Source organism: Podarcis bocagei (assembly GCF_964188305.1).
Source record: "Podarcis bocagei genome assembly, chromosome: Z".
Classification (NCBI taxonomy): domain Eukaryota; kingdom Metazoa; phylum Chordata; class Lepidosauria; order Squamata; family Lacertidae; genus Podarcis; species Podarcis bocagei.
This window is the reverse complement of record NC_138140.1, coordinates 49240533-49255018: the sequence shown is the minus strand read 5'-3', so window position 1 is coordinate 49255018 and position 14486 is coordinate 49240533. Positions and strand designations below refer to the sequence as shown.

The 14486-nt window shown below is 44.3% G+C and overlaps 1 protein-coding gene across 2 annotated transcripts in view; it reads right to left on the bottom strand.

Annotated features, from left to right (window-relative positions):
- The window catches only part of ARHGEF6 (Rac/Cdc42 guanine nucleotide exchange factor 6), a 77092-nt gene that overhangs the window by 42511 nt on the left and 20095 nt on the right, over positions 1 to 14486 (bottom strand). For both annotated transcript variants that reach the window (XM_081179124.1, XM_081179125.1), the window contains one exon: positions 8705 to 8789. In XM_081179124.1, coding sequence (XP_081035250.1) covers positions 8705 to 8789 — 85 coding nt within the window. The remainder of the gene's footprint in view (positions 1 to 8704; positions 8790 to 14486) is intronic.

Sequence of the window (14486 nt, the reverse complement as noted above, 5' to 3'; positions counted from 1 at the left end):
AAGCAACGCAAAAACGGAAAACCCTTTCGTCTAGCGAGTTTTTCGTCTTGCGAGGCATTCGTCTTGCGGGGCACCACTGTATCTGCATTTTATGAGTTAAAATAAATTTAGCCATCTTGGTTAACATGCACAGTGTCATGAATCTGCCTAATACTCTTTTAGCCTTTCTGTGATAAATTGTAGGGAGGCAGGAATTGTGGACCACCAAAGAAGACACCCCTAGGTTGAAACATGTTTGGTCTTACTGTTTCTCACACTCATTTGTGGATCAAAGAATTCATTTGGATATATTAATGATTTTAACTATTTGTATTCATTATTTTATTGTGTCATTTAAATATATTTTAGCTACTGTGGCATTAAAGTCTGCACAGTCGTCTCTTTAGCACTTCTTTAGCAGAAGTTACGTTTCAATTTCTATTCCTACTCCATTTAGGGTTGCATGCAGCTGATCCACTGAGATGAATGAACCCAAGTTACTCGAGTCCATTAACTTCAGCGGGTCTCCTCTGAGTAGGACTAGGACTGGATACAAACCCTATGGTTTTTGTTTGGTTTTCTTTTAAAGCCCAGTAAGTCTGACGGCTTAAATTCTCCTTACACTGATCGGAAATCTCGTAACAAAAAGTTTGTAGGGTCATGGAACTTTTGGTTCACCTATCTCCACCCCCATCGTTCTACCCGGACACTGAAGTCCAGCACCGAGGGCCTTCTGGCAGTTCCCTCACTGCGAGAAGCCAAGTTACAGGGAACCAGGCAGAGGGCCTTTTCTGTAGTGGCGCCCTCCCTGTGGAACGCCCTCCCACCAGACATCAAAGAGAACAACAACTACCAGGCTTTTAGAAGACATCTGAAGGCAACCCTGTTTCGGGAAGCTTTTAATGTTTGATGTATTATAGTATTTTAATATTCTTTTGGAAGCCGCCCAGAGTGGCTGGGGAAGCCCAGCCAGATGGGCGGGGTATAAATAATAATTAATTAATAATAATAATAATAATAATAATAATAATAATAATAATAATACTTATTATTATTATTATCTAAGTAACGTTTCACATGGACTGACAGCAGCTCTCCAGAGTTTCAGGCAGGAAGTGTCTCCCACTCCTCCTTCTGCATGCAAGACACTGAGCCACATTTGCTCTACTACTGAGCCACAGCTCTTCCTCTACAGCATGTCATGGGAACATCGGAAACTGCCCTATCCTGAATCAGACTCTGGGTCCATCTAGCTCAGTAGTGTCTACACTGTGGGAGTGTTTCTCAAACTTGGGTCTCCAGCTGTTGTTGGACTACATTTCCCATCATCAAGGACTTCCGGGGTGGCACCTCCGGTGATGGCGGACTCCCTCTGAACTGGAGGGACAAGCTCTGCATGAAACGGGTCTTTTCCGCTGCGGCGTAGTGGGGACCCTTTTGAAAATCACAGGCGGATGAAGCCTGTGACCGTGGGACTCGGCGGGCACCCTTAGCGCCCCCCAACCCACTAAGGAACCCAGGAACGGGCTCCGAAGCAAAGAGGGGGAAGTGGCGCTGTGCTGTGAGTCGACTGCTTTTTCTGCGGAGCAAAGCCGCACAGCCGTCACTGGAGAGCGCTGCCTTTTTCCTGGGACAATTTGGCATCGAAAATAACTAACCGTGAGTACTGGAACGCTAAATACCTGGATTTTAAACAAGAATTGGCGAAATAAAAGGAATTTGGACTCTAAAATTTACCCTAATTTGGTACTGAAACGGAAAGGGCTAAACAGGAAGTCACCCTTCCGTTCTCTTGTAGTTATAACAAAGCAAAGACAACGTAAACTAGAGCCTTAAAAATCACTTTTAAAGGATAGTCTTTCATCATTTAAAATTGCAGAACCCCCCTTCGGAAGCAGGAGAAGAAGGGGGACTTTTATTGAGTTGTTTAAACCTGCGGAAATAAAGTTAAAGTAAAGGAATTTTCCATTGTCCTGACTCTGGAGCGGGGTGTGAGATTTGATGATTGAAGCTCATTGACCAGAAATAAATGCTTTGACAGATAGTTAAAAGGAGGGAAACATTGTGATTCCATTGTTTCCTTTTGCTTAAAAAAAAAAAAGAACAAATATGGACAAAATATCTTGAAGGAGAAACTCTGTTGCTATTGTTTTCAAGGAAAAGAACAATCAGAAGTCTTTCTCCCTAGAGGGGAGCTATGAAATTGTAACTAAATCCTGGGAACTTGCGGCTGTTACTGATTACAACTGTGGGAAAGAGTTTTGTGACCTTGCAGGACAATGCCTTCAGAAGCACTGTTGGGTGCTTTCTGTAATATAAGTGCCCTATTGCATCAGTTAAGTCAGAAGATGGATTTTATGACAAAAGCTGCCAGAGCCTTTGATCAGGTAGTGGAAAATTATATGGAGCCCACTCAGGAACTAAAACAGGAGTGTGCCATGACAGAACAACAGAAAGAAGAGGACCTTGCTGAATCTGGGACGCCAGGGACGGAGGGACTCTCGGCCCAGCAGGAAAGTGAGCTTTTGGATTTGACAAATGAACTTGGAAAAAACCAGACTTGGAAAGATAAAGTTTGGATTGAACTGGAAATGGGGGGTTGGACTGACCCCCCATGTAGGGATGTTTGGACTTTCCGAGTCTGGAAATGGGCTGTCAGAGGTTTGGAGCTGTGGGGACTTCCAATTTTGGAGGGAATTTGAAATATGCTTTAAAACATCACATGGAGCTTAGTCTGGACTATGAGAAAGGGGCTGATTTGTTGAAAAGGGTCAAAAACACTACAAAGCTGGAGTTCCCGCGAGAGAAAAGAAAATATGAAGAAGAACTGCGAAAGGGACATGGAAGAGATTTGAAGGCCTCGGATATAAGGGCACCAGGTTAATGCGCCAGACTAATGGGGGGGGGGGAGAAGACTGATAACCCCGGGACCGGGGGGAGGGGACGCTGGAAGAAGATTGGATTGCTTTTATTCTATTGTACTTTTTTTGTATTACTATTACTAGAAATGTTTTATGAATGTTGGAAAAATGTTGAAATGAAATTACTTGGTTCTTGTTAAAATGTTTAAAGAATTTGGCAAAAAGGTAATGGTTATGAGAAGTTGGTAAAAAAGATTTAAGTGTTAAGCTCTAAGGTCGTTTTTATAAGACAAAATGAGAATAGAGTAAGGTAACGTAATGATAAAATATTATGAATTATGGAAAGGATTTGCTGTGACAATTATTAATCAAGATACAAGAGATGGGAGGAGGAGGTGGTCATGGAAAGAAGGTAATGGAAATTGGAGAATTTGAAAAGGATGGTTTTATTTTTTCGTTTTCTTCGTATGTTTTTGTTTTGTTTTGTTTTTTGTAATTTTGTCTTTTTTGTGTAATTTTAAAAAATTCTTTTGTTTCAATAAATATCATTAAAAAAACAAACATTTCCCATCATGATCTCCGACCACTGGTCCTGCTTGCTAGGGATGATGGGAGTTGTTGTGCAACCCAAGCTTGAGAAACACTGCAAGTGGCTTGCAACACCTTCCAGGATTTCAGATGGAGGCATATGCAGCCCTACTTGGAGATGGACCTTTGGGGTTCAAATCATGCACTCTCCCTCTGACCTATAGCAAAGTGCAGACTTGTTCTCACATAAGATGGGGCATGTGCTCGCACACCAAAGTGGCAGATTCCTTGGCTAGGTGGGCTGGGGGTGGAAGGAGAAAACCCTGATCTGTACCTCCCTGCTCTTGCCCTTGCTGCAACTATACCAAGCTTCCCGGGGGCCTCTCCTATGGAGAGCAATTTTGTTGCAAGCCATTTCCAAGATCAGGGGAGGGGAGGGGAGGGTTTCTTCCACAGAGAGCGGGTCGAATTGCTCACTGCTCTGCATGATTTGCTTGCCAAACAGGACCCTGGATTCTGGCAGAACAACGGATTGTACGCAAAACCCACACTCTGCACACGACTGAAAAACATGCTGACATTTGATGCAAGTCACCACAGCTGTTTGCGGAGAAGTGGGAGGGATCGCAGATGGAGGGGTTCTGTTTCCAACCCACCGCCCTTGCACTGCCGCCTTCCTTCCACTGACTGTGGAAGGCAACCCTCCCCACAACACACCAGTGCTATATACTGCCCCCCCCCCGAATCTTGCAATCACATTCTATGCAATGCAACACTCTGGAGTTTCATTTCCCCCCTCGGATTCAAAGGCGAATCCTGAAAGATCAAAATACAGAGCTTACATCGTGCGCTCCAAGGAAGCTGCTTGCTGAAGATGCATCACGTTCACAGCCCACGTTATTTTCCCTCCAGGGTGGCATGCTGCCAAGGATGGCTTGCTGTTGGAGGGCAAAGGATGATCCAACCTCGCGCAGTTCCTGCTGCTCTAGGGTTGCCAGCATGTCGTTTCATGGGAACACAGGAAGCTGCCTTACAGACCATGGGTCCATCTAGCTCTGTATTGACTACACTGGCTGGCAGCTGCTCTCATTTGAGACAGGAGACATACCCAGCCCGACCTGGAGATGCCCCGGGGGATTGAACCTGGGCCTTTCTGAATGCAGTGCAAGTGTTCTAGCATTGAGCCTTAGTACCAGAAACGAAGCTGCCTTATTCCAAATCGGACCATTGGCCCATTTGGCTCAGTAGCATCTGCACCAGTTGGCAGCAGCTCTGGAGCATCTGAGGTAGGGACATGCCCAGGTCTATGGACATGACCTGGATTGAACCTGGGACCTTCTGCAGGCAAAGCAGATGCTCTATCACCAACCCTAATTATTAGGGTGCCTAATTATTATTTCTTCCCCTTTTTATTATTTCTTATCAGCAAGGTGTCACACCCCAGAAGACAGACCCTCTGTGATGAAGAGGAGGAGACAAGGAAGTCCCGAGGGCAGGAATCACCTCCAGAAGGCACCACCCTGTTGGAACCCTCAGTGTAAGGGGACCCCCAGTAGCTTGTCCAACGGCCACTGATATCCCCAGGCATCAGAGACTCCACCTTGACCTGCCTGCAGCCTCCTTCAGTTGGCTGTAGCATTTTGCTGGTCTACTACTCTTGGTCATACAGATACAGCCAGAGGTCTCCATGGGTCTGGTTCCTTGCTTGAACTCTCACTTTGCTTTCCCAGTTCTCTGTGTGAACTCTGCCCGGGGCAGGATACCTGATCCTCTCCTGCACACATCTATAACTGGGGAAGGGCAGCACCTAACATTGCCAATGCATGGCTTCCTCATAAGTTGCTAGCTCTCACTGCTGAGATAGACATTATCTTCTTGTAAAGTTCAGCATATGCATTTTGATAATGTTGCCCAACATGGGGGGAGCAGGTTTCTGTCTACATTTGAATACCACTAGACACCATTTTGAATCAAGATGGTGGACCAAACCATCCCAAGCTTCACGGGTTTGGACACCTCTGAAGATGCAGTCACCCCATTTGTTGTGATGGTTCCTGAAATGGAGGAGTGGGAATATATTTGGATATCATAAGGCACCATCTGGTATCAAGATGACCCATTCAAAATTGCACTGTTTTGATTTTTTTCTTATCTTACCTGAGCAATGCTAGGCACTTTTTGCTAGTAATATAATTACACACATATACATGGCTGTATGCCACTATGTTTTACTCAGAGCAGAGAACAAAAATACAAGGTCACAGGAATTCAAGATACAATGAAAAGATTTCAAAAATAATGACTATTTTAATATGCATATACTCCAAGTGCATGTTTAAATAATCATTATTTATTATTTAGTGGGTTGAACTAGGTGACCATTATAGTCACTTCCAACTCCACAATTCTATGATTCCATTACATCCTTTCTTTTACTTTTGGTCTTTTGGTATTCATATTTGGGGACCTTCTTTTTGTTACTCAGAGTAAAAATTAATGGACCTAAGTTAATAGTATCCATTAATTTCAATGGGTCTCCTGTGTGTATGAGTAACAATGCATATAACCTCTTATATATCTATGTTAGCATATGCAAATTCTATGCAGGTTTTGCGTTGTGGGCCTATGCCTCAGGTATTATAAGCATCTAACAATGCCCCTCTCTGTCCAAAAGATATCTCTTCACCATTTCTCGATAAGCTGTACTGAACTGCAAAGGTCTGTGGTTTCATTGCCTGTTTCCCAGTTCCTTCCGGCAGAAAACAAAAGATCAGCAACCACCAGTATCTAAATACCAACCACAAATACAGAACTCACAGCCGTAACAAGGCACTACCCTGCCATGCTTTCTTCCAAAGAGTCCATTGATTTATTCTAGACAGAACTCTGCAAGCAAAATGATGCATGCTGAGACACTGGAGCCAAAGTCTATTATTAGAATCTGGTTAGAATTTAGCTGAAACGTCTGTTCGGCAACATACATTGACAATTCACTGTTTGCATTTTGTAAGGATTTAAACTTTAAACATTGGGTTCCATTGCGCTTTGCCAGCCAGACAACTCGGCAGGAAGGGCACTGCTTGCCAAATATCTGGCAATAATAAGAGCTCTGGATTTGCTGCCTTCTCCAGTAACAATAGGGTTGCATTCACACGTGGGGTTTATTTTGTTAGTTTTACTTGTTCAGGGTTCAGCCACACTTTTGCATGAGAAGCTGATCGTACTGCACACTAATTAATTCCCCCTGGTCTGAGCGCTTTTCTTGTTCCATGGTTGAACTTTGCAAAAACCCAGTCTTACCTGCTGAACTGAAGCTTGGTTAAGCAAAACCTCTCTCTGGATTTTCCACAATTCAGCAGGTAAGTTAAGATTTTTGCAAAGCACAGCCATGTAATAATGAGAAAAGGTATTGGGCCCAGAAAACCATAAAATGGTAGTGTTAGAAGGGACCCCGAGGGTCATTTAGTCCAACCCCCAATCAGTACACAATACAATCAGAATACAGATCAAGCAAAAGTGTGGACAAACCCTGTAAGGCTAATGCTTCTGCCCCCTTTCACACCGGAGTACCCATTTACAGTTATGTCACGCTAAATTCCACTCACACCAGTAGGCTGATGGCATCCTTCTGTCTCAAGAGACAATGGACTGCATCTCTGGGAGGTGAAGTCAAACCATTGCATTAGTAGTGCCAAAGTGACCTCTCCAGGGCACAACCCTGACAACAAGACACGCCCCCCCCCACCCCGGCCTTGCTGAAGTGGTCCAAAGGAAAGCAGAGCAATATGTACCTCCCTTTATCCAAAGATCTCAGGGAAGTTCACAAGATAAAAATACAGGATAAAAGCACAAAGATAAATAGTTAAAACAAAAACAAAACAACTCCCCCCCCATGCATGTAAAGGGCCATAGAACAATAATCAGTTAAAGACCTCGTTGAAAAGGGACATTTTCACCTAGCGCGTAAATATCTATAATGAAGGCACCTGGCGAACATCCCTGGGGAGAGGATTCCTCAAATGGGGAGCCACTGCAGAGAAGGCCCGTTCTCATGTTGCCACCCTACAGACCTCTCATGGAAGAGGCACATGAAGAAGCGCCTCAGGTGATGATCACTGGGTGCAGGTCAGTTCATATGGGGAGAGGCGGTCCTTGAGTATTGTGGTCCTGAGCTGTTTAAGTGTAAGGTTTGTTTCCTAGCATTCAGATATGGGATTTGCCCTGCTTAACGGTCCAGGTCATGAGAGTTTGGTTAAAGGGGGGGGGGAGAATAGGACTATAAAATTTAATATAGGGGTACAATAATAAAAGAAATATATTCTCCTCGTTGGATTGGTGCAAAAGCCAATTTATATACTCAACAATTAGGTGGCGCAGCTTCTCCAACACTGTACCATTGCAGGAGGATGTTTGTGTGTGCGTGTTCTGATTGCTCCTGCTTCTTCACAACAAAAGAAAGAACTCAGTTGTACATGAAGCAGTTGTGCTGTAGAGGAAAAAGATGCTGTGCTTTCTCACTTCTTCACTGACAGGCTGCTTCAGCAAACTGGCCACACCTCTTTAAAGGCACAAGGGACATTGCCTGCTTTGCACCTGATGAACCGAAATTGGATCTCGCACTGAAACTGCCAATGGGGAAGTGCAAACGCTGCAATGATGGGGGCTGGGAGATGCTTCTGGTAGAGACATTCAGCCGAAAAGGCATATGGAGAAAACTCTTTTGGGTGTGTGGACAACTGACAACTGAAAGAAGGCCAAATTCTCTTATTATCACAGAGATAGAAAGGCTTAGATATACAGTATCTGAGAACTGCCTGATGAATTTTGTTCTCCACTACTCCTTAATAATATCCTAAATTATGGAATTGTTAGAGCTTCATACATGCATAAACTGACTGTCTCCAAATCAAGGAGAGCATTCATGTGCTACTCTCTGCATTGATAAACAGATGACTTAATAATATCCTGGTCAACGAATGTCATTTTCTGTGTGTAGCTGCAGCAACAGAGTATCTTGATCAGGTTCTTTTGCTTTGTAACTTGTACAATGAGTGCACATTGATTCTCTCCCTATGAAGAACCCTGCTAGGAAGATCTTCTGCAGATTTGGAACTGTTTTGCTTCAGGAATGTTTCTTCCCATATTACACAGGAGGTTGCAATTTTTTTAAAAAAAATTATCTGACTTCAGTGCAGGTTAGGAGAAACGTTTTGTTGGATTCTCAGTTTAAATTTTTTTTAACCAGTTGTACGACTTCAATAGTGTATTTAATTTTATCAGTCCATCACCACAGCAAACATTTCATTCAATTCAACTCTTTCCCCCCTTCTTCTTACCTTCTGTAGCCTTGTTTATAGCTGCAAGGGTATTCAGTACCTGGGGGAAATTGTCTCCCGTGTATAGATCGTGTGCATCAAACAACTGTGGCCAGAAAAAGAGAGAGAGAGAGAGAAAGGAACATCAGGTCAGTCATCCAAGCTCCCACTTTGCAGCCATATTAAATGAATGAGACGAAGCTATCAAGACATAATCAAAAAATACATTTTAAAACTCATAAAAATGTGCCAAGCTTTCAAGTTCTCCAGAACACCTCAGCAGGCAAGTGGGGTAGAAAAGCTTTAAAAATATATAGAAAAAGGAGGCTAGAATTATTTGACCCACTGCTTTGCACTCAGAAGATCTGAGGTTCAATCCCTGGCATCTCCAGTTTAAAAAGAAAATGGAAGCAGAAGATATTATGCCTCTGCTTGACCCTTGGCAGCAGCTGCCAGTCAGTGCAGGAAATACATAGTAGATGGGCAAATTGCCTGCTCTGGTAAAATGCAGCTCCTAGGTTCTCCCTTGGTGCTGCCAGGACCGAACTCAGGACAATGAGCCTGAGGACCCCCTAAATGCAGCTAGGGCTGGCATAGCACATTTTAAATAAGGCAAAGAGGGGAGGTGTCACCTACAGGTGGGCGTGTTCCACAAGAACATTAAGTCCAGAGTTTGAAAGTGCTTAACTGCATTACTGCTTCCTGCCTTCCGAAAAAGACTGGAACCATAAGCATCACATTGCTGGTCTAAAAGAGAACTGGGCTTTCACTCCAGTTCCCAGGGTTTCTGTGCAGAGATGCCAGGGGGTAACGACCTCACTGTAGTATGCCCTTAAGAGAATCCTGGCTAATGTGACCCTAGTCTTTCTCTAGCTTCAGCTACCCACCATTCTGCCCTGAGCTCAGAGTCCATGGTGGACAAGCATTTGCCTTCAGCCTCAGCTTCCCATCCGTACAACAGTACCAGATACCTTTTGTTGTTGATGATGTTTGGCGCAGGTCATTTGGCTGTTTCGTGCTGATCTTTCATTTTAAGCAAATAAAGACACATGGTCTGAACACTGGCCTACACTGTAGGGGTGCTGTGAGGGCAAGCGTGCTAAATGCCATCATGTGTCTTTTTTAAATAAAACAAAAAACGAGTTGTATCCAATGCTAGTCCTATTCAGAGTAGACCCATTGGAATGAATGATTGCGACTTACTTAGGTCCATTAATTTCAAAGGGTCTACTTGGAGTAGGTCAGAACCCATAGTGTATTAAAGGAAATAAACATTTCCCTCTCCCTCCTTCCTTCCGAATGTCTGTTTTGAGCTACATGAAAAAATTACGCAGAGTTTACCAATCAACGAATTCTTTAAAAGCAACAGGTTAGTTTTTTAGGAAAAAAATCTTTTGCCAGTGAGCACGTCCTGCCTCGTGACAAAAGTCTCAGTGGTTTGTGCAATACTAGATGTGTGCAGGGCAGGGAGGAAGGAACATCTCGCTCCCCATGCCAACAATTTTGCAGCTGTACCCCTTGAGAACTGCCAGTTGCCTCTGTGGCTTTGGCTTTCATGAAGGCTCTCCTTGGTGGCCACGCTGAGACCACAAGGCAGGCAAGCGTTTCTCCAACCGCGCCCTCAGGCTCCAAACTATAATTTGGATCGGAAAGGGAAGGGGGCAAGTTTATTTTCAGCCTATCTGCACAGCCGACTGCAAAGTGGGCAATGAAATCATACTGAAGTGTGTGCTGGGTTGTGGGTAATTTTGCGCCAATGCGCCTCTCCCTTTCACCCACAATTTGGCTCCCCTTGAAACATCTGGAGTTAATGAAGCTGCAGGGAATTTTGGGCCATGTATCTCCTAGTGTCTTGCTCCCTATGCATGGCTTTCCTCATGGCCTGAGCTATAGTCTTGGAGGGGAGGGTGCAATTGGCTTTATTTATTTTTATTACAGATAACGACCATTTTCTGTGGGGAGGACATTCCCAGCCCCGCCCCGCCCATGCATGTCAGTGGAGCATGCATGAGCTCCTTACACCCTGCTATGCCCCCTACCCTGCTCTGCCAGTCACTTCTGGGTTGTAGTGATGCACATGCGCATAGTCATGCACATGTCAGACAAGCGTAAAAAGGTTGTTGCCTCTACGGTTATTACCATCCCACAAAAGCAGCTCATGCCAAACAAACAAAAAACCCACCCTATTTTAAATACAAGTAAAGACCACAGGCTTTATTCAATTGAGTCCTACTCAGAGTAGATCCAGTGAAGTTACCGGACCTAAGTTAGTTGTGTCCATTAAATACAGCGCAACAGCAAACCTTCTACCCTCCAAACATGTCAGGGAAGCGGAAATTCCTAATAAGAGGCCTTGAGGGACAGAAAAGTATCTCTCAGCACCCTTTGAAAGGAGGGAGGAGAGGGCAGGACAGAGCTTCATGGGAAGAGAATTCAGGAAATGTGGATGGGGCCACCACCCAAAAAGCCCTGCGCCTGTTAGCCAGCCACTCTGATCTCCCCAGTGAGTGAGTCGAAGAGCTAGATTTCTGAAGATGACTGTAAGACCCTTGTAGACTCTTATGTATGGTTGTAGTCAGGTGATGGTCAGTGTTGGTCATGCTCAGACAAGACCCCCTGAAATCAGTGGGTTTGGTTTATATACCCCTTGATGTCAAGGATGTTAATGAGTTAGCTGGGTATCACCCACCCCTCCTGGTTTTGCTAAACTACATATCCCACAAAACCCAGTCAGCATGGCTAACAGTTAAAGCTGACGGGCGGGAATTGTAGTCCAACATCTGGAATCCCAAAATGTTAAAGACCACTTTCAGGGGGCCTGCTCCAGCTGTTTAGGGCTACAGGAAGCTGCCTTGGTCTTCCGAGCTCCATGTTGCCAAGTGACGGCGGATCGCCAGGATTTCAAACAGAGAGTCTTTCCCAGGAAAGGGACTTTTTTGGTAGCAGAACCCTCCTCACCTGATACCTTCTCAGAAACAACAGGCAAACATATTTTCATTCACCCAGGCTTTTAAATTTTATTTTATGTTGCCTCTATTATGCCAATTGACTGTATATACCCGAGGCCTTCACAATGAATGACAAAGGGCAAAAGCAAGGCAAAATCACACAACTGAAGTCTGTAAGAGTTTATAGCATAAAAGTTTAAAATTTCAATGCATTAACATAACTGGAGCAAAGCTTCTTAGCTCCCAGAGCAAATTTGGCTACCAGGTGTTGTAATTTGCATATATTTATTGGCTAAGAGCTCAACGATCACTTCTGGGACTGGGAGGGGGGGGTGTCGATCTGAGAACCAAGAAAAAATAGGAGAGAATAATTTTTCTCTTGGCATCATATATAAAGGGCAAAACAACGGAAAGTGCATGATATCCTGATTTCATCCATAGTCCCATGGACTGCAAAAAGATCAAACCGATCCATTATGAAGGAAATCAGCCCTGAGTGCTCACTGGAAGGACAGATCCTGAAGCTGAGGCTCCAATACTTTGGCCACCTCATGAGAAGAGAAGACTCCCTGGAAAAGACCCTGATGTTGGGAAAGATGGAGGGCACAAGGAGAAGGGGACGACAGAGGGCGAGATGGTTGGACAGTGTTCTCGAAGCTACCAGCGTGAGTTTGACCAAACTGCGGGAGGCAGTGGAAGACAGGAGTGCCTGGCATGCTCTGGTCCATGGGGTCACAAAGAGTCAGACACGACTAAACGACTCAACAACAACAACAACATGCCATATGAGCTATTCCTATGTTACTCCCCTCTAAGGATGCTGAGAGCATCTGCTGGAACCTACTGTATTTACTCGAGTCTAATGTACCATCAAATCTAATGCAAACCTTAATTTTCGCAACGTAATTTGGCCAAAAAAAGGTGAGCATTAGATTCGGGTAATTTCAGTAAGTTCAACAAAGGCCCTACATAAAGAAAGTGCTCCTCCTCCCCACTGTCTTTTGATGTCCATTGATGATTTTGAACTACTCCATGTTGTGCTTCTAAACATTGTTCTGCTGTAAGTCACGTAAGGATTATGTACCAATAAGTGGCTACATAAAGGTAAAGGTACCCCTGACCATTAGGTCCAGTCATGACCAACTCTGGGGTTGCTGTGCTCATCTTGGTTTATTGGCCAGCAGGACTAAGCCGCTTCTGGCGAACCAGAGCAACACACGGAAACTCTGTTTACCTTCTTGCCAGAGCGGTACTTATTTATCTACTTACACTTTGACGTGCTTTCGAACTGCTAGGTTGGCAGGAGCAGGGACTGAGCAACAGGAGCTCACCCCGTCGCAGGGATTTGAACCGCCAACCTTCTGATCAGCAAGCCCTAGGCTCTATGGTTTAACCCACAGTGCCACCCACGTCCCAAGTGGCTACATAAATTCATTTAAATAATAATAGCTGCAGGTGACCCTTTAGAGATGCTTAGGTTGAAGTGCACCCTATGCTTCTATGAAAATGCCTGTGTGTTTTCTCTCCCTCTCTGTGTGACTTTTCAGCCATAAATGCTTTCATCCATGTGAGCAGTTGTGGAGCAGGAACAGGCAGATGTTCGCTCACATAGAATGACAGAATCTTAGGGTTGGAAGAAACCCCAAATGATCATCTACTAGTCCAACCCCACTGCAATGCAGAAATCTCAACTAGAGCATTCAAGACAGAAGGCCATCTAACCTCTGCTTAAAAACCCCCAAGGAAGGAGAGTCTGCAACCTCCCGAGGGAGATCGTTCCAATGCAGAACAGCTCTTACCGTCATAAAGTTCTTCCTGATTTTTAGTCAGAATCTCCTTTCTTGTAACTTAAAGCCATTGGTTCAGGTCCTACTCTATGGAACAGGAGAAAACAAGCTTGCTCCGTCTTCCATGGCCCTTGAGATACTTGACAATGTATCTTTCATTTCATATCTCCCCAGTCTCCTCTTCTCCAGACTAAACATACCCAGCTCCTTCAAACTTTCCTCATCAGCCTTGGTTTCCAGACCCTTTATCATCTTGGTTGCCTTCCTCTGCACACCTTCCAGTTTGTCAACATCCTTCTTAAATTGTGGCACCCAGAACTGGACACAGTATTCCAGGTGTGGTCTGACCAAGGCAGAAGTGGTACTATAGCCAAGTGCTACTATAATTTCCCTTCATCTGGATGCTAGACTTCTGTTGATGCAGCCTAAAATAGCATTTGCCCTCTTTTTGCTGCTGCATTTCAGTGTTGACATGAACACTTTATTTAGAGGAGGGGTTGTAGCTCAGTAGTAGAGCACCTGTCTTGCATGCAGAAGATCCCAGGTTCAATCCCTGGCCTCTTCTTCCCTCTGTCGGAGACTCTAAAGGGTGGTGTCCTGACCATTGGATATGTTGTTTGGGGCTGATCAGGCCTGGGATCCAACAATATCTAGAGGGCACTGTTTTGGCTATCCATTATAATGGTCAGTGTTCTTTAACCCCCAAGGAGTTCTTGGACTACAAGCCTCATAATCCCCAGCTGGCTTAGCCAATGGTCAGAGAAGATGCAAATGGCGTTATTCATTCATTCATTCATTCATTCATTCATTCATTTCATAGTGTTTATACACCGTTTCCTTGTGTAAAAAAACACACACCCTCAAAGTGGTTTACAAAACATAAAATTATAGAATCAAAAAGAACTCACAACCAGACTTTAAAACATACAAATGTTAAATACCCCACCAAGCTCCCACCTGCCTAGATGGGGCCCCCTTTGGTCTGATCCAGGAGGGCTCTTCTTGCATTCCTGTTTGTTTGTTTGTTTGTTTTAAAAAAGCAACAACAACAACAACAATCTTTATTAC